Source organism: Monodelphis domestica, chromosome 1 (genome assembly GCF_027887165.1).
Source record: "Monodelphis domestica isolate mMonDom1 chromosome 1, mMonDom1.pri, whole genome shotgun sequence".
NCBI lineage: Eukaryota > Metazoa > Chordata > Mammalia > Didelphimorphia > Didelphidae > Monodelphis > Monodelphis domestica.
Window position 1 is genome coordinate 519,431,971 of NC_077227.1, and position 24,108 is coordinate 519,456,078.

General features: G+C 40.2%; 1 protein-coding gene across 1 annotated transcript in view; it reads right to left on the reverse strand.

The window, feature by feature from the left end:
• Positions 1–24,108, reverse strand: part of ALK (ALK receptor tyrosine kinase) — a 1,130,668-nt gene that overhangs the window by 122,051 nt on the left and 984,509 nt on the right. The window contains exons 12-13 of the mRNA XM_007476029.2: positions 4,067–4,161; positions 3,779–3,919 (exon numbers count right to left, since the gene is read on the reverse strand). Of these exons, the coding sequence (XP_007476091.1) occupies positions 3,779–3,919; positions 4,067–4,161 (236 nt within the window). The remainder of the gene's footprint in view (positions 1–3,778; positions 3,920–4,066; positions 4,162–24,108) is intronic.

The following is a 24,108-nucleotide window of genomic DNA, read 5'->3' on the forward strand; positions in this document are numbered from 1 at the left end:
ATGGAAATAGGTCTTGATCAATGACACATGTAAAACCCAGTGGAATTGCTCCTTGGCTATTGGAGGGGCATGGGAGGAGAGGAGGGAAAGAACATGAATCATGTCATCATAGAAAAATATTCTAAATTAATTAAATAAATAAAAATTTTAAGTAAAAAACCAAACCAAAACAAAACCTCCTCCCATAACTTCCCTTATAAGAGGGCTGGAAATCTCAGTCATCTTTCCATTTGCAGTTCTAGTTGGTTTCAGCTCCACCATCATCAACATCATGCCCCTGAACTGGGTACTCTCCTCTTGACACCCCCACCCTGCCCCTCTGCCCTGCTTTTCAGTTTTTTTATGTGTATTACATCATTAGATCAAAAGCTCCTTGAGAGCAGAGGTTTTCTTTCTGGTCTTATTGGTATCCCCAGGGCTTAACACTGCCTGGTACATAGTAGGGACTTAAAATGTTAATTGTATCACATTTATTCACTCACTCATTCATTTATTCATAAATCTTTGGGGTAAACAGGACATTCTGGGGTGTTTTAGGGAACCTGGACAGTTTGGAGTCCAAATTCTCCTTTGTTCAGAGTATTTCTGTTATTATGTGTTATTCTTGCCCTGGCCTTGTGGAGGTTCTGAAATACCTAATACTAATTGCTTTTCCTCCTCTGTTTTCATTATTCAGGGGGCTAGGGTTTCACTTATTTCCCGTACATAGGAGACAGAAGACATGATAATTAGGTTTTCTTTTCAAAGTTCAGGGTTTCCAGGGTCTCGGGATGGAGGAAAGGGCATCTGGCGGCATTTCAAAACCTCCATAAACTTGGAGCCAGAGAGACCTGTGGTCATGGAGGGACCTGAAGCCAAGTGTCTGTGATCTCCAGGGTCATATTCATTAGCAATGGGAGCTTGACCAACAGTCATCATGAATGGATTACACATGATAATGTCTTCCTCTCTAAACATTAGCAGTACACGGAGTCAAATACTTTTCTAAATTCTCCATTGGGTAGCTTAAACACAGAGAGGATCTGGTTTGTTGGTGGCTGTTTTTCTTTTCAGGGGCCCCCTTTTCTACGTTTTTTTTTCTTTTCCTGTTGCAATCAATTGCTTGATTAAGAACCAGTTCTGAGTAGGAGACAAAGCCTCCAGAGAAGAGCAGAAATCTCCTGATGGAGGTGCCATTTCATAGTGGATTTAACAGTATGCTTAGAGATGGTGACTGCATCTCCTGGGGGTGAGTCTCTCTCTTCCAGAGTTCCAGGATAGTCCTTGGATTTGGTTCATCTGGAGCTCAGTATGGGACCTCAGGGCTGGAGGTTGGAGGGTCATAATGTTCTAGGATGATGGCTGCCTAAGCCAGGTAGGTAACTTACTGGACACTGCCTTGGGCTGGCCAGAATAGGAAGGCTACTTCTTTCTGCTGGATTTTCCAAGTTTGAAGAACAACACAAGTTCTAGATGGCTTTGGATCAAAGGGTGGAAGGGAAGAGGATGTGTATAACAAGAAGATTTATGTTGGTGAACGGAAAGGGTTGCTCATACCTACTTACTATCCTCTACGTCCTTGTTGGTGAAGATATGGCACACCTGCAGAGCTGGCATTCCGGCTGCTGCTCTGTTCCCCATCTTCCCTGTGCCAGAGGACATTTTTTTGCATGCCCTACCCCCTCTGTCCAGCGCCCAAAGCAAGCACTTTCTCCCTCAGCTTTCTCAGGTAATGGGGGTAGGGGTAGCTCACAGGCAGCTTGAATTTGTCCTCTGGGCACTCAAACTCGAAAAAGGTTCACAATGCTGCTCTAGGTCATGGGAGCAAGAGCAAGAGAGGGGGATGACAGATGATAGCTGTATCTGTTGTATAATATACACACATACATATACCCTTACCTTCTTTCTTAGAATCAATACCTTATTGGTTCCAAGACAGAAAAGGGTTCAGGGCTATAAAATGAAAGTTGACTTGCCCAGAGTCATACAGCTGGATAGTTGCCAAGGCTATATTTGAACCTAGAACCTCCAATCCCCAGTCCTGGCTCTCTAGCCACTGAACAACCAAATTTTCTCTGCAATATTTAAAGAAACACAGAATGGTACGCCGGGGAATCATCTTGTTAAGAAAACAGAGGATCAGAGTGATAAGATAATTTTCTCATTGTCATGAAAATAATAATAGGGCTCGAACACAAAAGATAAGCCTCTTCAATATCTAGTCCAACGCTCTTTCCTCTATATTTCTTTTGTTGTTGTTCAGTCACTTTAGCGTGTCTGACTCTACATGACCCTATTTGGGGTTTTCTTAGCAAAGATACTGGAATGGTTTGTCATTTCCTTCTCCAGGTTATTTTATAGATGGTGAAACGGAGGCAAACTGAGTTAAGTGACTTGCCCAGGGTCACACAGCTAGTACATATCTGAGGCCAGATTTGAATGGAAGAAGATGAGTCTTCCTGACTCTAGGCTTGACACTCTATCCAGCTCCTCCACAACATTCCTAGCTGGCTTCTGTGAGCCAGTGTGTCCCTACACCCGTGCTTCATTGATGAGAATTTTGATTCCTGCAGAAGTTGTATGCCCTGATTCAGCACAGAGAATGAGAGCTCCAAACTTATCAAGCAAGGGGAGTCTTTACTTCAAAGAAGTGAAAACACTTTTCCTTCAGCTAATACAGTAGACTGAGATTCTAAGTAGGTTTTAAGGAAGCAATTGACATCTTCCTTTTTTTTATTTTTTATTTTTTATTAAAACCCTTACCTTCCGTCTTGGAGTCAATACTGTGTATTAGCTCCAAGGCAGAAGAGTGGTAAGGGCTAGGCAATGGGGGTCAAGTGACTTGCCCAGGGTCAACATCTTCCTTCTTTTAAGCAGCCAAGATGATACAGATAGCATGCCAGCTCAGAGCCATTAATAAAATCTTGGCACAACAGAGAGATTTTGCTTAAAGAAAAGAAAGAGCCATGCTTTAGTTAAGCAAGGAGCAGCTAGGTGGCACAGGGGGCAGCTGTGTGGTGCTGGGGATGGAACATTTTTAGTCTGACTTGCTTCTTTTTGCTAAGGAATATGCATCTCTCAGGCATGGAAGAGAGGAGAGCTTCATGCTCACATTCTTTAGACTTTCCCCTCTGCTCAGACTGACAAAGAGACAGAATCACAGAGTGTGAGAATGGGATGGATCTGAGCAGTCAAATGGTCCTCTTTATACCTGACAATGAGCCTTCAATGGATGGTCCCAATATATGATCATCTAGTCTTCTCTGGAAGGTCTCCAGTGAAGGAGAACCTGACTCTTCTCAAGAAAGCTCTTTTTACTTTGGGATAGTTCTAATTCTTTTTTTTTTAAACCCTTACTTTCCTCTTAGAATCAATGCTATGTATTCATTCCAAGCTTGAAGAATTATATGGGCTAGGCAATGAGGGTTAAGTGACTTTCCCAGGGTCACACAGCTAGGAAGTGTCTGAGGCCAGATTTGAACCCAGCACCTCACATCTCCAGGCTTGGCTCTCTACTCACTGAGCCACCTGGCTGCCCCTGACAGCTTATTCTTGGAAGTTTTTTCTGACACTGAATCCAAATTTGCCTCTTTGCAATTTTCATTCTCTTTTTGTCTTCTGGCTCCAGATGAGAGACTTGCTTTTTCTCACAGCTCTTCAGCTGTCTGTTAAGCAAGTCTCTTCCCCTACCCCTGCCCTGCCCATTTCTAGCTTCTCCCTTTAAAAAAAAGCACAAGATATCCATTTGTCCCTGTATCTCTGGCAGAAAGAAATTACTTAGTAAAGGTCTAACCTTTACCTGTGGGATCAAAGTTGAGGATCTCTCCATGTGAAGTCTTCTTGGATCTTGGATCCTGTAGTGGCTTCTTATAGCTATTTATATCAAAGAGGTTGCTTGAATTGGGAGCTTCATCCTTTGATATTTTCTCTTCCCCATTAACTGGAATACAGAAGAGCCTTGGTTAGGTGGAGCTTACTTAAGGGAGACAATGATGGAATGGAGGGGAGGGATGGTTGTTAGGACTTGACTGGGGCAGGCAACAGCTCAGGAGGAGGCAATGAAGGGAATGAATGTGAGTGAACTCACTTGTTAGGTAGCAGTCCAGGCTGAGGGAAATGTTGTCAAAAGCAATGATGGCTCCCGAGCCTTCTTCCCACCATGTGACAATCTGTAGCCAGAATCTATGTAGGTGAAGAACAACAAATGATGAGTTAGTATGGTGAGCCAACATTATGTTAGCTCAGCCTGGCAACTCAGAGCCCCTCCTTTGCCAAAGGACTATTTTTTTTTGAGCCATTCATGTATTTTAGTGCAAAACCCACTTCCATATTAGTTACTGTTGTAAGACGACTCATACAAAACCCAAACCCCCAAATAAAACCATAAATATACTGATGTGAAGGATAGTATGCCCTGATCCACATCTGACTTCAATGGCTTTTTGTTTTAATTTAATTTAATTTATTATGTATTATATAAATAATTAAATAAAATTAATTAAATTGACTTTAATTTAGTTTAATAAAACCATTGTTTTAATCCCAAGCTGATAGGATCATAGATTCAGAGCTAGTTAGGACATAAGAGGTCATCTCATCCAACTCCCTCACTTTACAGATGAGGGAAATGAGGCCCAGTGAGATTAAGTGAGTTGTTCTAAGTCACATAGCAGACAAATTGGCAGGCAATATGGAATTTCCCATCACTCAGTTGTGTCAGACTCTCCCCTTCTGAAAGAAACACAATGAAGTGGAAAGATTGCTGGATTTGGAATCAGATGACCTGAGCTTAAATTTCATACACTTACTGGGTGATTTTGGACAATTCTCTTCCCTAGGTTTATTTCCTCATCAATAAAATTTCCAAGTTATTGGACTAATTGGTCCTACTCCAAATTCATGGCACTGTATTAATATAATATCCACTGCTTGTCCTTGATCACCTAGCTTGGAGTCTGGAACCTGGGACTCAGCCTTTCCAATTATCTGAGAAAACCTTCCCCTCCAGACCCAAAGTGAGTCTGATGCACAGGAAACTACAACATGGGAAAACTTCCAGATCTTGCATGTAGGTGGAAGAGCTTTAATTAGTAAGGTAAATGGGGTATTGCCTCAGCGTGCTAATATTAAGGGGTGAAGCATGCTGCCTCTGGGGTTGGGGAAGAAACTTTCTCCACATAGATATTGTCATTCCCCATTCCTTGCCCCACATTCTTCTGCTGGATCCTTATACAGTATGGCAGCATCTTCCCCCACTCCCACCTTACCGAGGCTAGGTTGTCCCTCTACTAGATCTGCTTTCCTTTCCACCATCTGTGGAACCCAAGATCATATTCTTTGGGCAAACAGGGGGGTCTCCTCCCTTGGTACAACTGTACCTGGTTACACTGGCTTTGACAATATGACCACCATCACTTGGTTTGTCACACTCTTACCTCCATCCCACCCTCACCCCCAACATTGTCTTGTGCCCCACATGAAAGAAGTCAAGTTGCAGCTCTACCCACAGGAAATAGAAGTAAAGGGGGTTCTTACAGTAGGCTATAGGGGCAAGGGAATTGATCTCTTTTTACCCTATCACCATCATAGATAGCATGGTTGGGTAATGGAGGAGAATGAACTCTACAAGAAAGAGAGAAAGGGGAGAAAAAACATTTATTAAGCATCTACTGTGTACCAGGAACTGTTCTAAGTGATTTACAAATATCTCATTTGATCTTTACAACAACCTTGAGTGCTATTATAGATGTCATTATTATCCCTATTTTACAGTTGAGGAAATTGAGGCAAATAAAAGTTAAGTGACTTTCCCAGGGTCATGTTGGTAATAAAAGTCCAAGGCTGGATTTGATCTCAGGTCTTCCTGACTCCAGGTCCAGTGTTCTGTCCTCTGTACCACTTAGCTGCCTCCAGTCTAAGGAAATTTCAGGCACCTAGCATATAGTTGGGTGGAAAGAGCAGAGGTTTTTGGAGGATAACACCTAGGTTTAAATCCTCTACTTTCTATCTATGTAACCCTAGGGCAAGTGACTCAACCTCCTTAGACCTCAGTTTTCCCATCTGTAAAATGGAAGGGTGGTGCTAGATGAGCTCTGATGACTCTTCCAGCTCCTATGAAACCCAGTTTTGCCACCCATCCTTGATTTGCCATACTTGGAGTGTAACTCTGGGTAAGTCATTAACAAATATGACACGGTTTCCTGACCTCTGGAAATGGAGACAAGAATACGAGACAAACAGGGTGGTTGTGAGATGTCACAGAAAGGTGAGTGACTTGCATTTGAGTGAAAAGAGTCTCTCATGCCATTCTTTAGTTGGCAAAACACAGGGACACGTTTTCATTGCCATGATCTCATCTGAGCTTCAGAACAAGTAGGTAAGGTGGGGTCAAGCGTGATGACTCTGGTTTTCTAGCTTTTTAGCTTCTTGGCCCCTAGAGCTTGGCACTATACTTTTCTTGTTGTTCAGTTGTGTCTGACCTCATTTGGGGTTTTCCTGGCGAAGATACTAGAGTGGTTTTCCATTTCCTTCTCCAGCTCATCTCACAGATGAAGAAACTGAGGCCAACAAGGTTAAGTGATTGGTCTAGGGGTCGGTCAGACAGCTGATAAATGTCTGAGGTCAGATTTGAATTTAGGAAGATGAATCTTCCTGACTCCAGGCTCAGTGCTTGATCCACTATTCCTCCTAGCTGCTCTCTATTGTGCATACTAGGTACTTAATAAATGGTTTTTGAATGATTATTTTATAGAAGAAGAAGGTGGGGTTAAATGGATTGTTTAGTAAGTGTCCGGAAGAACTGGAATCTGAGAATAGGTCTTTAGATTCACAATTTCATTATCCCAAAAGAGGCATTATCATATTGTGGGAAAATGCTATATTTGGCATCAGAGACCTGGGTTCAAATCCTTACTTTACCACTACTTGTATGACTTTAACCACTTTAAACTTCCCTTTCCCCATCTGCAAAATGAAGGGACTGACTGCAGTGAATGGCTTCTCAGGTCCCTTCCAATTCTAAATCGATGATACTATGACCTGATCCCGAGGCTAATCTAATTTCTTCTGTCTCTCTTTCAGTACCTCTGTCTCCAGCTCTGAAGATGTATGCTCAGTGATGACTTTGCTTTTTAAAATTGGGTTTCTTTTCAAGAATATTTAAGCTGTTTCTTTTTAATAAATTATTTAAGATGTTAAAATCTTAATTTTAAAATGTTTCTTCTAAAAATTAAAGAAATTATTGATAGTTTCTAACATTCATTTCTAAATATATTTCTTGACAATCTTCTATCGAATAAAATATCCTATTCAACAAAGAATAAAAAAACAGAGGGGAAAAGTAGATCAGAGAAATTAAACAATATGTTAGGATTGATTATTTCTGACAGTACATGCAATTTTCTATACCCATAGTCCCCCATCTCTGCAGAGAAGTGCATTTTTTCTGTTTCCTGCTTTGGGCCACTTTTGGTCAGTATAATTACATAGCATTCTGATTTAGCTTTTGGTTGTCATTTTTTTCCTATTTACATTGTTGAATGTCTTTTGAATCTCCTCCCTGCCCCCAGTTTTATATACTTCACAAGAACTTGCTAGATTCTGGTGAATATTTTCTTTTTTATGCATAAGCTTTCTTCATGCCTGGTTTCCGTATCTCCTTCAATCAGGGCCAAAAAGTATTGCAAAGATAAGTGAGCTGCTCGACAAAGAGATTTTAGAGCTACTTGGAGAAAGTAGCAAAGGATGGCAGAGATAGACACATTTTCCCCAGATCGGGGAAAGGCCAGGCATCAGTTGCTTAATGCACCGGTACATGATTGGGTAATGGCCTTCCAGCTCACCTTTATGGCTCCACTCTCTCCCACTGTCTGTTCCCTACCTGAAGTCATCATCTCCTGCTTATGACATTACCATAATCTGCCCATCAACCAGCTGTGATGTCAAGGCCACACATGGATCTCTAGGGCTGTTACCAGGAGCAAACGATGTGCCTTCCAGGTGGGGAATGGGATACTAAGCAAATAAAGTGGGATGAGGGAGTGAAAGGAAGATCCTGTTCTCACTTAAATATACCCAAGAAGGGAAAAGAAGAGTGACTCGTTGGATGCCTGTCTCTCTCCTTTTATTCTTTACTCCTGTGTGCTAGAGGCAATGGCTTTCTTCCCCAGCCAGTGGGCTCTCTTAGCATGGATGGGATGATGCAAGCTGGAGTTGGAAGAGTTTCAAAATAAAACTACTTTTTCAAGTGTTCTGTGAGCAGCTGCTGTTGAAAGGAGCTTGATTGACATGGGGAATTGCACATATTTTGAGGAAGGAACACTCATAACAATCAGGCAAAGCTCAATCAGATGTTGAGATGTAAACATGCCTGCAGCACCCCAAGAGCTGCTACTGCTGTCAATCCAGAGGACTGCATGGAGATGCTCTCTCAGGAGTTCTAGAAATTGCTGCGAGGATGACCAGTGAACAGAACTGACATGGGCATGATGCTGTAAGGGTTGCAAATTGTGCTGCTTTATCTCCACAGCATCTCTCAGGTAAGTTCCTTTCTCACTACTCATATAGCTACCACCTTAAAGTTGCCATTACCACTTACCTGGACTTAATCACAATGGCCAGTCTCCTTGTATCAAGTCTCTTCCCACTCCAACTCATTTTCTATATAATTGCCAGTTATTTTCCTCAAGTGCAGATCTGACTGGGCTTCTCCCCCACTCCATCAACTCCTGTGGCTCCCTATTGACTTTAGGATCCCATACGAAGTCTTCTATTTGTTAATTAAAATACTTCAACTTTCAATTACCTTTCTTAGTTTCGTTATACATTATTTGCCTTCATCCATTCTATGGCCTCCTCAAATTACTCTTACAGAAGTTATATACATGGCATGCTATTCCCATTTCTTTGTCTTTGAATTGCATCTTCTCTATGCCTGCAATGTATTTCCTCTTTATATCTGCCTCATAGAATCCCTTACTTCCCTCATACATCTCAAGAACACATATCTCTGGGAAGTATTCCCCAAACCTCTTTAAACTGCAAATTCTCTCCCTTACTAAACCATTTACTATTTATTTAGTATATATTTATTCTACAAATTCTCCCAAAATTCTGTGCAGTTTAAAACTTGTTTTTAATTTGTTTTTAAAAACTCTTACCTTCTGTCTTAGACTCAATATTGTGTATTGGTTCCAAGGCAGAAGAGCTGTAAAAACTAGACAATGGGGGTTAAGTGACTTGCCCAGGGTCACACAGCTAAGAAGTGTCTGAGGCCAGATTTCAACAAAGGACCTTCCATCTCTAGGCCTGACTCTCAATCCCCTGAACTACCTAGCTGGTCTCTCAGTGCAGTTTTAAGTTTTATACTGTTTGGTTGAAGATAACACAAGCAAATTCACCTTTTGATGACCTGCATGAAATGGAGGAGACATTCCTTTTTTTTCCCTAGGTCTCACCCTTAAAATATAGCTTCCAGTATCCTAATTCAACCATTGCCCTGTTTCTTTTTACTGGGAAAGATTTACTCTCTAGTTATTTCCCTTGATTGTACTCCTTCATGAGATTTCTCTAAGTATATCTGGTAAAACAATGGAGAAGATAGCACAAATCAATAATGCCTATTGCTGCTCATTAGCTATTTTTAGCTTCTATGGAAGAAGACCTAGATTCAGGTTTCCCACACTATGGGAGGTATAAAAACAAGAAGTCAATATTGATCATATCCTCTCTCATATAGCTCAGGAGCCCCCATTTAAGTCCTGATGATTTTGGGTAGACAGAGGGTTTGAACTTATTCCTTTTCATTCTCTAATATCTAATTTTTAACACTATCTAACTCCTGGTCACCTGTCTATTTGTTAGTGTCTTGTGGTAGAAAGGGCTATTGATCAAATTAATAACCATTGGTATAGCTATAAATTGTACCAATCATTATGAAAAGAAATTGTGAATTATTCTAAGAAAATGACTAAAATATCCATACCCTTTGATCCAGATATCATACTACTAGGCACATACAAAGAGGTCAAAGTTAAAGAAGTTCTATATGCACCAAAATATTTAGAGCAGCATTTTTTATGATAGTAAAACAGTAGAAACAATGTAGGTGCCCACCATTTTGGAGTATATAAAATACTAAAATATTACTGCATTGGAATAATGAACATGAAGAATATGAATTATGAATATGAATTATTATGAAGAATATGAATAGGAATGATGAATATGAAGAATACAGAGAATGAAGAATGGATGCAAAGTGAAGCAGAACCAGGAAAACCATTTATGGATGACTACAACAAAAAAAAGTAGAAAGAACAAGAACAAAATTGAATTTGAGTCATGTAATTGTAATGACCCAGCTTAGCCCCAAAGAAGAGATTTGAAATTGTACTTCTTTTCTTTCTTTGAAGAAGTTGAAAATATGGGCACATGTAGTGGCTAACTTGAATGCTGTTAGCATTCTGAATTTCCCCCCTCCGTTATCTGTTTAATTCTTTGTTATAAGGCTTTCTGAGTGGAGAGGAGAAAGGATATGTTGAAAAAATAAAGTCGATGCAAAAACAAAAGCTGTCAATGAAAATTTTAAAGGTGAGGGAGAACTGCGGGGCTTGGATTTAGGAGCTCTGAGTTTGACCCTGGCTCTGAAATCTACCAGCTGTGGGTTTGACTAGGCAAATGATTTTCTGAGTCTCGGTTTTCTCATCTATAAAGTGGAGATAATATCCGTTGCAAAGGACTTCAGTGAAGAAAGTATTTTGTATATGCCAGTTATTATTATTTATAGTAGTTGTATTGTTATATCTGATAGAGAGCCCTTATAGGACTGAGGTGGGACTAGAAGCTGTCAGAAGCAATCTTTACTGTGGAATGGTTGTATAAAATGGATTTTAGACAAGTGCTTCAGATTTAAAATAAGCTAGAAAGAGAGACCTAAGTTTGTTGGTTAGGGGGAGGCTGGAGGTCACTTTCTATTCTACTGAATTCTCAGATCTAAGCAGGTCTCCTATGCGTTTACATTATTTTGGCAATGCTATATGATGATGGAAGGACCAGTAGATTTTCATTCAAAGAACCTTGGGTTCAAGTCTATGCTTGTCATTTACTACCTGTGTGACCAACAGGACTCTTTTCACTCTTCTTCACAATATTATCATCAGATTAATAGAAGAAATGGGTCAGACCTCATGGAGCCAGCCCAATTTTAGATCTATCCAGGATCTGCTTTGAAAAGTAGTTGGTAGTCTATGATTCCTCTTTATGGCTTAGTAGATCCTCTAGAGAAGTGAAATTTTTGCTATGCAACCCCAATTCATCTCTCACTCATGAAGCTTTCCTCAGTCCTAAGAAAAGAACTTTCCAATGAATTCAGTAAAAACTCAGATCCTGGAGGAAAGGGGCTATTGTCATCTTTATCTTTATATCCCCAGGGCCAAAGGGTGCCCTGCCTAGCACTTAATTGTTGATTGCCTTCACATTTGAAGACCAATGACATCAAAATGTTGGGGTTAGTAGTAGATGATAGGTTATGTCTAGACTGGAGCATAAATTGGATTTAGGTGAGGCAGAATTGCACAAAGTCTTTGGCTTCACTTTCTTTTCCAGAGTCATTGAAGTCCAGTGAGAAGACAGAAGTCAAGATGACTGGTGATGACCTGGGTTGCATGTCTGAACAAGCTCTAAGTGGTCCATAGCATACCATCAGCTTCAGCTGCCTTCATAGCCACTGGAACAAATTGTCCTCCTCATCCACCCATTCCACCAAAGTGGATATTCTTGGTGTAGACCCCCCCCCCCCCCATTCACCAACAGATGTGTGAACTGTTGGCTCCCCTCAACCTAGTTTAGTCTGTCTGACCATATGGTTTTACTAAGGTGTGGCCACTATGCATGGTTTAGCTTCTTGGAATGGCAGATGCTAGAGTTAGGTGAGAGTAGAGACCAAAGGTGGATGAGCAGTTTTGAAAAGGATTCAGCAAATCCTCATACCAGAGATACTAGTTCTCCCTGAATAAAAGCTGATAGAGATCTCAGATTCCATCTAATCCAGTTCCCTTATTTAACAGATAAGGAAATTGAGCCTAGAGATATTGACTTGCAGCTCTGCTATTTCTAGATCAAGAATTTATTTTTTTAACTTTCTTTCCTTTTTAAAAAAATTGTACCCTAGTATGAGAAATAATGCTATCCATTTTGAGAGAAAGAACTGTGGAAGTAGAAACATAGAAGAAAAACATATGACATCACTTGTTTATATGGGATTTTGATTTGGGGTTTGGTTTCAAAAGATTGCTCTATTGCAAAAAGGAATAATATGGAAATATTTCAAGTGATAACATTTGTACCACCCTGTGGAATTGCTTGTTGGCTCCAGGAGTGGAAAAAATATTTTTGTTATTTAGAATATTTTTCCATGGTTATATGATTCATGATTTTTCCCACCCCTCATCCCTCCTGTCCCCCTCTTGGAGTTGACAGGCAATTCCACTGGGTTACATATGTATCATTGTTCAAAACCTATTTCCATGTAATTAATATTTGTAATAGAGTGAGCTTTTAACATCAAAACCCCAATCATATTCCCATCGAATTACATGATTGATCATGTGTTTTTCTTCTGTGTTTCTACTTTCACAGTTCTTTCTCTCAATGCGGATAGCATTCATTCTCATAAGTTCCTCTGGATTGTCCTGGGTCATTGCATTGCTGCTAGTAGAAAAGTCTATTACATTCAATTGTGTCACAGTGTTTCAGTCTCTGTGTACAATGTTCTCCTGGTTCTGCTCCTTTCGCTCTGCATCAATTCCTGGAGGTCATTCCAGTTCCCATGGAATTCCTCCACTTTATTATTCCTTCGAGCACAATAGTATTCCATCACCAACATATACCACAATTTGTTCAGCCATTCCCCAATTGATAGACACCTCCTCATTTTCCAATTTTTTTTTTTTTGCTACCACAAAGAATATGGCTATAAATATTTTTGTACAAATGTTTTTTCCTTATTATCTCTTGGTAAAAACCCAGCAGTACTATGTTTGGATCAAAGGACATGCATTCTTTTAAAGCCCTTTGTGCATAATTCCAAATTGCCCTCCAGAATGGTTGGACCAATTCACAACTCCACCAGCAGTGTATTAGCGCCCCAATTTTGCTACATCCCCTTCAACGTTTATCACTTTCCTTTGCTGCCATATTGTCCAGTCTGTTAGGTATAAGGTAATACCTCAGAGTTGTTTTTATTTGTATTTCTCTAATCAGGAGGAATTTAGAACACTTTTTCATGTGCTTATTGATAGTTTTGATTTCTTCATATGAAAACTGCCTATTCATGTCCCTTGACCATTTGTCAGTTGGGGAATGACTTAATTTTTTGTAAATTTGACTTAGTTCTTTATATATAGGTGGGAAATTAAACCTTTGTCAGAGAGTTTTGTGATAAAAATATTTTCCCAGTTTGTTGCTTTCCTTCTAATTTTGGTTGTATAATTTTTTTTTAATTTGATAAAATCAAAGTCATTCATTTTACATTTTGTAATATTCTCTATCTCTTGCTTGGTCTTAAATTTCTTCCTTTCCCATAGATCTGACAGGCACACTATTCTGTGTTCACTTAATTTATTTATGATTTTACTCTTAATATTTAAATCATTTACTCATTTCAAATTTATAGGGTGTAAGATGTTGATCTATACCTAATTTTATGGAATACCCCATTGCTTCTTCTTGAACTGAACTGAATCACACAGAGTTTAATCTAGAATGTGAGATTTTAGGAGAACACCAGGAACTAGAGGTTCTCAATCAGGACCCTGTGAACTTTAAAAATATATTATATCATATATTATGTTGTTATATATGTCATATATAATGCAAATTATTATTTTAATATACATACAAAATAAATATATGTGTAACAATATTTCAATATAACTGGTTTCCTTTGTAAGTATTTGCATTTTATTTTATGCATGGAAAACATTTTTTTTTTTGAGAAGGAATTTGTAGGCTTTCTTAGCTTCACAGGGGCCCATGACATGCACAAAACATTAAGAATTCCTGCCTAGTCCAACTGGGCATACCCAAAAGGAATCCCTACCACCAAGTGTCTGACCAGTGACTGTCCAACATCTGCTAAAATGGAATAGAGTGAAATAAAATTCAAGAGATTACTGATCTTTTGCTTTCCCTCCCCTCCCAATGAGTAGGGTTTTGGAGGTCCTTAAACCAATTTGGCTTAAAAACCCTTTGGCAGCTGACTTTGTTTAAGTCTTAGGGTCATGTTGGTAAACCTATGGCTTGTGTGCCAGAGGGGACTACTCCCCTCCCCCTCTCCACTGTACCTGAGGGCATTTCTCACATGAACCCCCCTCTACCCAGCAGTCCAATGGGAGCTTTTCCTCCCTCCCTGTCTGGGGTAAGGAGGTGGCTCACATGTGGCTTAAGGGTGCAGTTTGAGCACTCAGTCTCTAAAAGGTTCACCATCACTGTCATAGGGTGTGAAGCTCCTGGGCAGTTTGTTTCAGACAGGCCCCCAGGGATGCCAGGAGGCTTTATGCAATGGGCCAGGTTTGAATGGGCTACCTAGGACTTGGGCAACTCCCAGCTTCCTAAAGAAAATCGCTGCCTGGAAAATAAGTTGATGCAAGCTGTGCACTGACTTGGAAAATGCTGCCTCCTTTTCAGTCAACAGACTGTTAATGGGCAGTGGATAAAATGCCTTATTTGCCACCCAGACAGCCCCGGGGATTGACAAACCTAATTAGGTTCCCTTAATGATTTCAAGTGGCTGACAAAAAGACATGTGTGTGTTGGGATGCAGAGACAGAGGGATGGGAAATGCCTTTGAGGGAGGGAAAGAGAGATATGAGACTGGGCAAAATGCACTTAACAGATGGACTCAACAACTAGGATTCCTCTACCGGCCATTTAGGATGCTCGGAGGGAGACTGTGTTCTGAATACCTATTCTCAGCTGGGGCTCGTCAGTGCTCTTGTGGCTAAGGAGGAAGCTGGTGACTGCTGCTGAGTAAAATTGCCTTTTCTAATTTCTCACTGCAGTACTGATGAACTCTAAAGAGAAAGTCTCCAAAAATGGACTCTTGTGGAGCTTGTGCCTGGATATGCATTTCTATTAAGATAATGTGTGTGATAGAAAAAAAAAGAAAAAAATTATGAGCATAAATTTACATGAATTATAGAATGAAATGAGCAGGTCCCTTTGGACTGCTCCAGAGATTAAGGTGTATAGGACATCTATGTGGTTTGGCTCATTATTTTCAGTGGAAAAGTCTGCAACTCCCTCAGCAAAGCCATTTCCTAGATGTGGGAAGAAGGGTTCTAGAACACCCTGGAAATGGAAAGTTTCTGAGTCATGAACCTGCTTTGGGCCCCATCTGACTTCTTGATCGACCTTAAGTGATGGTATCTAACAAGATCATAGACTTAAGACTAAAAGGGACCTTATAGACCACTGGTTTCAACTTTGTAATTTTTTTTTTATCAAGCAAGAAATTGAGGCATAGGGAAAGGTTAAGTGATTTGTCCAGGGTCATATAGCTAGTTAGTATGTGAGGCATGATTGAAATTTCTTATCTTCTTGCCTTTCGGTCCAGTGTTCTGACAAGTCTGCTATGATGCCTCTCATCAACTAGGCCAACCCCTCAACTTATAGAAAGGGAAACTGAGGCAAAGGGAACTTGTATGAACTCTAGGGAACATACTACAAACCCTATAAATTGAATTCCTAGACTTAAGAGGATTTTGATTTTTTTTGTCCCTAATAATTAGTACAGGGAAGTAGTTTCTATAGCCGTGTTGGTGAACTCATGGCACACATGCCAGAGGAGGCTGCTCCCTTCCCCCTCTCCACACATGTCAGGGGATATTTCTCTTATCACCTGCCCCTCTGCCTAGCAGTCCAATGGGAGCCCTTCCTCCCTCCCCTATCTGGGGTAAAGCTGGGGGCTCACATGCTCCACGAAGGTTGCAGTTTGGGCACTCAGTACTTAAAAGGTTCACCATCACTGTTCTTTAGGCTGTTAGCTCTATAGCTGGAAGGGACTTCAGAAGTACATGATCTGATTCCTTCATCCTTCAGATGAGAGAACTGAGGGATTTGACTAAATCATACAGATCTGGCATAGCCCAGATTTGAACTTGTCTTCTCATTTCTTTTTTTTTTTAAACCCTTACTTTTTGTCTTGGAGTCAATATTATGTATTGGCTCCAAGGCAGAAGAGTGGTAAGGGCTAGGCAATGGGGGTTAAGTGACTTGCCCAGGGTCTCTTAGCTGGGAAGTGTCTGAGGCCAGATTTGAACCTAGGACCTCCTGTCTCTAGGCCTAGCTCTCAATCCACTGAGCTACCCAGCTGCCCGCTAAGTCTTCTCATTTCAAATCCAAAGCTCTACCCATTGTTTTATGGTTGGCTTGCATCAGCTTCTTTTTCTGGGTATAAGAAGATGAGCTTACATTTAGCATTTTATGACTTATGAGGCACTTTCTTCCCAATTACCTTGTTATTGGTAGGGCAATTAATATCATACCTAATTTATAGAAGGATACTAAGGTTAAGAGAAGTTTAATAACTTGCCCAAAGTCATAGTATATGATAGATCTGAGACTCAAAAAAAAAATCTGGGTCTTCTGACTCTGAGTCATAAAGCAGTCTGACACAATGGTTTGCATGCTGGATCTAGAGATAAGAAGTACTATCTCTAAATCCCACTTTGATAGGATCACTGTCTACTAGAAAAGATCTTCTTCCTCTTCCTTCTCTCTGTCTTTCTCTCTGTCTCTCCCTCTTTCTTTCTGTCTGTCTGTCTGTCTTTCTCTCTGTATCTCCCTTCCTCTTCCCCTCCCTGATCCCCTGAACTCTTTCCAAACTCCAGCCTATGTAGCTTTTCCTAAAAGGCAAGGGAAGTGTCCCTAAGATTTGAGTAGTCCAAGGTCCTCTCTGTTGACACAGCTTCCTAGTGGCTTCTGGCTATATTGACATGATTTCTTGGTAATCTAAGAGCATAAAAAGACCTCTATGTGGATTGAGGGACTTCATTCCTGATAGATGAAACAAGGTCCATGGGCCCAGGGCAGGCTATAATAACCCAGACCTTGGTTTATCAGCTAATTTTGAAGGCTCTCATTCTACATAGGTGGTCATATTATATATACATATGCACACACACACATATATGTATTCATAGATAGATAGATAGATAGATAGATAGATAGATGTGAAGGCAAGAAGGGAAGGTACATTTATCCAAGCTAAATGCTACAATAGCCTTAATGAATATCTTTTCTATGCTATGGTTAAATACATTTCTTTTTGTTAATGATTAAATGACCTTTAAACATCTCATTTTGTTCTAATGTTGAACCTAAACTAATAGGGAACTAGCCTGAGCTAGACCCCACATATTACTTTACCTCAAACACTTAGTAACTCTATGACCCTGAGTAAGTGACATAATTACTATCAACCTCAATTTTCCCATATGTATAATGGGTACAATAAAACACATAACTCACAGGTTTGTGAGAATCTAGTGAGGCTTTTCATGGTCTAAATGACATAATATATGTAAAGCATTTTATAAACCTTTACTATTACATAAATATCAGGTATTCTTATTGACCCTGACACATGTTCCCCTGTCTCATATTCTAATAATTGAGAATTGACGGACAAATATTAATTCCAGAATGGATGTGTGTTTTAGAAATGTTTAATAATGAGCTCAGTTCACCCAAGGGGATCTTCTGCATGTTAAAGGGGTAGAGAAAAATTTTTCTTTTAGGTCTGGCCAACATGAGGAATTATCACTCAGTTCCTGCAACTGCTTTCTGAGCTACTCTAATTCTCTACAAAAAGGGATGTTCCTTGACTTCTTAATTCCTCCTATCCCCATTCCTGCTCTGCCCTTGGGCCACATCACCAACTAGGAGGGCTTGGGGTCCTGTCTGCCTCTCCGAAAGAGCATCCTGGGAAGAAACTCTAAGCACATTCCTCCTGCCCTAGATAGACATGTGGGTAGTTACTAACAACAGCTTGCTACCTCTGGGGAACTATTGGCACCCATATGACTAACGGAAAGATTATAACAAAAATAATAACAACAGCTGACATTTATCTACTGCTTTAAGGTTTTCAAAACACTTATGTATGCTAACAGTTTATTCCTCTAAGCAACCCTGGGAGAGTTTCTAGGTAGTTGCTACTAATATCCCTATTTTACAGATGAGGAAATAAAGCTCAGAGGGATTAAATGACTTGCTTGGAGTTCCATAGTGGCTTGTGGATCTCACCTTTACAACATCTCTGTAATATATTCCCTTCTCTCTTCTGAGACTGCTACCCCTCCAGTGCTGTCCCTCATCAGCTCATGCCTGCAATCACTAGCTTGCCACAAGTCTCTTCCTTCTCCAATCCATCCTCCATTCAGGCACCAAAATGATTTTCCTAAAGCCCTCCTCTCTCCATAATCTTCTTTGGGAGAGGGGATGGTCTGACCCTTGTTCTTATGGGGGCTGGTCAGGAATGCATGGAGACAGTGCTCTAGGAGCTTGGCCTCCTTGGATGTCAGCACCTTGGACAAATCTCTATGCTATCCATTTTATTTATGGTTCTGTTCTCTGCTCCTTCTAAAAATCACCATTCCTCAAAATTGGAATGATCATTATTCTTTACCTAATGGGGATGTGAGTGGGACATGAGTGAGACCAATGAGAGAAATTCTGGGCCGTCCCATGGACTAATAATGATGGGGACCTACAAAATGAAAGGAAATAAGCCTAGCTCTTGGCCCAAGACCCCGTTCATGATTTCCAGATGACCCAACAATTTCCCCCATGTGGTATAAATCTCAGAAGTCATCTCAAGAGAAGAGGATAGAAATAACTTTTATAATGTCTTTGGAACACCTGGAGAGGATTAGAATAGGCAGAGGAAAGAATTTTCCATCTCCTAGACCAAAATTAGCTTTTCCTCTTCCATACTGTATTCCTATTAAGTTTCCCTCAAGAGTTATGGTCAAATGGTTTCCTGTCAGGAGAGCAGAGTGGAGAAGTTGCTTAGTAAGCCTGGATTTTATTTGGAGTTAGATAGGATGTGGTGCTTGGAATAGGAATTTATGTGAATCAGAATTATATGATTACATATAGGAAATAGGCATGGAAGAGCAAAACCCTTCCTTCTTCCTTCCCTTCCTCTTTGGGTAGGGGATGATATTCTGCAGTCCCACTCTCAAACTGAAAATGCCTTGAGCCTAGAATACCTCGTTAAGCCTCTTCCCAGGAACAGATCCAGAGAAAACCCCAAGAGGGGTTCAGAATTACTGGCCATGGACCTTTCCTGGGTCTTAATCTTCCTGTGAATGGATAGCATGAATGACTTCCCAGTGAGAGGCTGGGAGGACTTTAGCTGGACTGGTGCTGGTCATCTACTAGTCAGCAAGCATGTACTAAGTTCCTACAGGATGCAGAGTATTATACCAAGGGTCGTGTGAAATATGGAGGTGTAAAAGAGCTATTCTCTGCATTTGAGATACCCCAAGCCAAATTGGCAATGGGCCAACAGGTATATAAAAGCAGTTTGGGGGAATAAAGAAGATGGATATCTTTTAGAAGGTATAGTAGTATATAGACCTACACTGGAATCAAAGGACCTGGATTTCAATTCTGCTTCTGATGTGACACTTAACATTTCTGAGCCCAGATTAAGAACTATGTTCCTATAATTCTCTTGTAACACATATTCTTTCCAGGGATTATTAGATTTCTGTGGAGACAACTTCACAAATCAGCCAGGTATGGTGGTGCTCTCCTATAATGCCTGCTATTGAAGAGGCTGAGGCTGGTGGATAGCTTGAGTTTGGGAGTTCTGAGCTGCAGTGGGGGTAAAGTACTGGGGAATTCTTCCTGCTTGATTTCAACATGTAAGGGAATCCCTGAGAGGGGAATCCCCCAGGTTGCCCAAGGAGGGGAGAAACAGCTCAAGTTAGAAACAGATCATGTTTAAGCTTCCTTGCTGATGAGCAGTGAGATTGGTCCATAACTTGTCTTTACTATTCTAGCCTGGGTGAGATAGGGAGATCAGTCTGAAAAAAAACAAATGTAAATAAAAAACAAATGACCTTTCCAGTCTCATCTGTAGCTTGACTTCAGTGCTCACCTCTACCCAAATGACCCACACATATATCTCTATCCCTGATCTCTTTCCTGGAATTCAGTTGGAGGGCTGGTGGACATTTAATCTTATTTCTCCCATCCACACTTCAAACAATGCATTTTAGGCCATACTCTTCGTCTTTTCTGTCACCCAGGCTTCAAGTCCTGGAGGCACTCTTCACTCTTTCTTCTTCCTCCTCCCATATTCACTATAATCCAATTTTAACCATTTTCTCTTTCTTCCTCTCTCTCATTCCCATCCACCAATGCATCATTAGTTCAGTCATCTCACACATGAACTACTGAAATAGCAAACTGATCCCCTGGTTTCCAGGCTACCTCCTGTAAGCTATGTTATATAGAGATGCCAGATTCAGGCTTCTGAAACACCACTCTGCACACAGATAGGCGATCTAAGCTATAATCCTCCATCTGGTCCACAAAACTGTGCTTATATCCCACCACGTTGGACATCTATTAGATGCTCAATAAATTAGCAGACAGCTTGACATATGTCTGTATCTCCTGTCTTCACTCAAAAAAATCAGGACACTGAAAGATAAGTAGATTCTCTGCCTCAAATTGCAATAACATGACTGCTCAGTTCATTCCAATGCTGGAAACAGAAAAGGAGAGAAATCTAGGACTAGGTTGTCAGAGGGACTGTAAACTCCTTGAGGGCAGGGACCTTTTTATCTTTGTATCTATGTCTAGTTCAGTAAGCACTTAATACATGTTAAATGAATGTTTGAAAAGAGAAAGCAAATCTATTGGCTTGTAAATTGAGCTTCTGATTCACCAATAACCTCTTCAGTATATAACTTTGGGTTATAACAATATAGTCCATGATTATAAAGGAGTTCTTACAATCATTGATTTAGAACTAAAAAGTATCTTAAAAGCCAACTGGTCCAACTCTCTTATTTTACATGGGAAGAAACAGATTGTTTAACTTGTCCTAGGTCACATAACTAGTAAGTATCAGAATTGGGATCCAATAGCAAGCCCTTTAACTCAAAATCTAGTGTCCTCCCCACTTTTTCGCTAAACCTACTGAATGGACCACTGTTATGAATAGTGATTTTTCACTGAAAATACTGAATTGCTTTGAATATGCCAAATTTCTCTTCAAAATTTCATCAATAGTGGTCTTTATAATCAGATTTACAGTACATAGAGGTAGTCAGTGGCTCAGTGGATAGAGAGCTGGGCCAGGAGTCAGGAAGCAAGAGTTCAAATCCTGCCTCAGGCATGTATTAGCTGTGTGACTCTGGGCCAGTCACTTAACCTTTGTTTGCCTTAAAGAGAAGGAGAAGGAAATGGCAAACCATTCCTGTATCTTTGCCAAGAAAACTCTGGGCAATGCTGGGCATGCTATGGTACATGGGGTCACAAAGAGTTGAACATAAATGAACAAGAACTCCAGTACTCACCAATGTTCATTTCATGTGAATTTAGAGGTCATCTGAAGTTATGTTTATGGGGATGATGAGATGGGGAAGGAAAAATTATATAGATTTATTAAGTACTAGGTACTGTGCTAAGTGCTTTGCAAATATTATCTCATTTGATTTTCACAACAAACCTGTGAAGTAGGTATATGTATTAACATATATATCATATTATTAGTATGAGTTGGTATTGAATATCTTCATTCTACATATAAGGAAATTGAGGCAGGAAGCAGTTGATTTGCCTAAGGTCCTACAGCTTCTAAGTGTCTGAAGCCTAATTTGAACTCATGACTTCCTGTTCCCAAGACCAGTGCTCTATCCACTGACTTTTCAATGGGGTCATCAAAATTAGACCCAATGGTTATCTCATGGCTCCAAGTCCTCTACATGATAGGGAAAAAGACATTCAAAGGTGACCTCCAAAGGCAGAACTCTGATTCTGATTGGGAGGACAGATCTCCACAGCAGGCAGAAAAAAAAAAATTAAGTAGTCATTGTGCTTGTCTTGAAGTGCAATAGGATTCTAGCCACATGGGAAAGAATACATCCTGAATTTGTCATCCATGGCTTCAAAAGATGCTGCCTTTGAAATGTGAAGATGATATATTGTGAGAAGCCCAGGAAGAAGAGAATGACAATGAAAGTGATGAAGAAGAAGAGAGCAATGATGATAACAAATGAATAAAACATATTTATTTGAATGCAAAGAAATACGAAAATAGTTTTCACAGTAAATATATTTTCAGTATGGTAATTCCATGTTAAAATGTGTGCAATTATTTTTCAGGGTACACATATATATTTTTTCCTTTCAGAAAGAACTCACTTTATGCAACCTATATTCAGAGGTGACCTGTATTCAGACAAATATGGAAGATTTGTCTCGTTGTTCTTGAGCCTGGGATGTGGAAACTTGGGTGGCAAAGGAAACATCTTGTCTCAAATTGTCAAAGCAAATCAGTACTGGAAATATCACTAGAAAATTCTAAATTCCAAATTTATTAATTGCTGTAAGGATCATTGTTAGCTGCCAATCAATGAGGAAGTTAAGGCCCAGAAAGCACTAGTGATTTGTTGAAAGTCACAAAGGCAGTTAGGATCACAGGAAGAATTTGAGCACAAGTCCTTTGCCTGCAGAGCCAATCCCTCCCTCCTTTCCTTCCTTCCTTCCTTCCTTCCTTCCTTCCTTCCTTCCTTCCTTCCTTCCTTCCTTCCTTCCTTCCTTCCTTCCTTCCTTCCTTCCTTCCTTCCTTCCTTCCTTCCTTCCTTCCTTCCTTCCTTCCTTCCTTCCTTCCTTCCTTCCTTCCTTCCTTCCTTCCTTCTTCTTTCCTCCCTTCCCTTCTGTTTTCTTTTTAAAAATTTTTTTTCCTCCATTCAGAGGGAAGAGGAAGAAAGGGAGGACAGCTGTCTAGGTGACCATTGCGCTTATAAAGACATGGGGGTCAGAGAGTGCCCGTAGCATGGGCATAAGTGGAGAGTGGGGAGAAGAGAAGATGCAAAGGAAGAGGGAGGAAGAGGGAAGGAATGAGTTAATCTCTTTCTGCCATATCTTGGTGTCTCCATACTGAGGTTGCTAGCTACTGTCTAACTCTCACTCATCATTGATAGTAGAACTCTCTTGGGTAGACAATGAGTAACACTTTGTAGTTGCCATAGAAAATGCTCTGCCTTAACCTTTCCTCCCGTGCCTCTTTTTATTTTATTTTTTTTAATTAATTTATTTAGTTAATTTGGAAAATTATTACATGGTTACAAGAATCACATTATTTCCCCCCTCCCCCAATGCGCAATTTCATTGGGTATCACATGTGTCCTTGATCAGAACCTATTTCCATCTTGTTGGTGTTTGCACAAGGATGTTCATTTAGAGTCTACATCCCCAATCATATCCCCATAGAACCATGTGATCAAACAGTTGTTTTTCTTCTGTATTTCTACTCCCACAGTTCCTCCTCTAAATGTGGATAGTGTTCTTTCTCATAGATCCCTCCAAGTTGTTTAAGATCACTGCATTGCCACTAATGGAGAAGTCCATTACATTCAATTGTATCACATTGTATCTGTCTCTGTGTACTGTGTTCTCCTGGTTCTGCTCCTTTCACTCTGCATCAGTTACTGGAGGTGATTCCAGTAAACATGGAATTCCTCCACTTTATTATTCCTTTCAACACAATAGTATTCCATCACCAACACACATCACAATTTGTTCGGCCATTCTCCAATTGAAGGCCATCCCCTCATTTTCCAATTTTTTTTGCCACCACAAAGAGCGCAGCTATGAATATTTTTGGACAGGTCTTTTTTCCTTATTATATCTTTGGGGTACAAACCCAGCAGTCCATGCCTATTTTTTAAAAAAACAAACAAACAAAACAACAAAAAAACCCCTCATCTTTTGTCTCAGTATCAGTTCTAAGACAGAAGAATGGTATGGGTTAGACAAACAGGGTTAAGTGACTTGCACAGGGTCACACAGGTAGGAAGAGTCTGTGGCCAAATTTGAACCAAG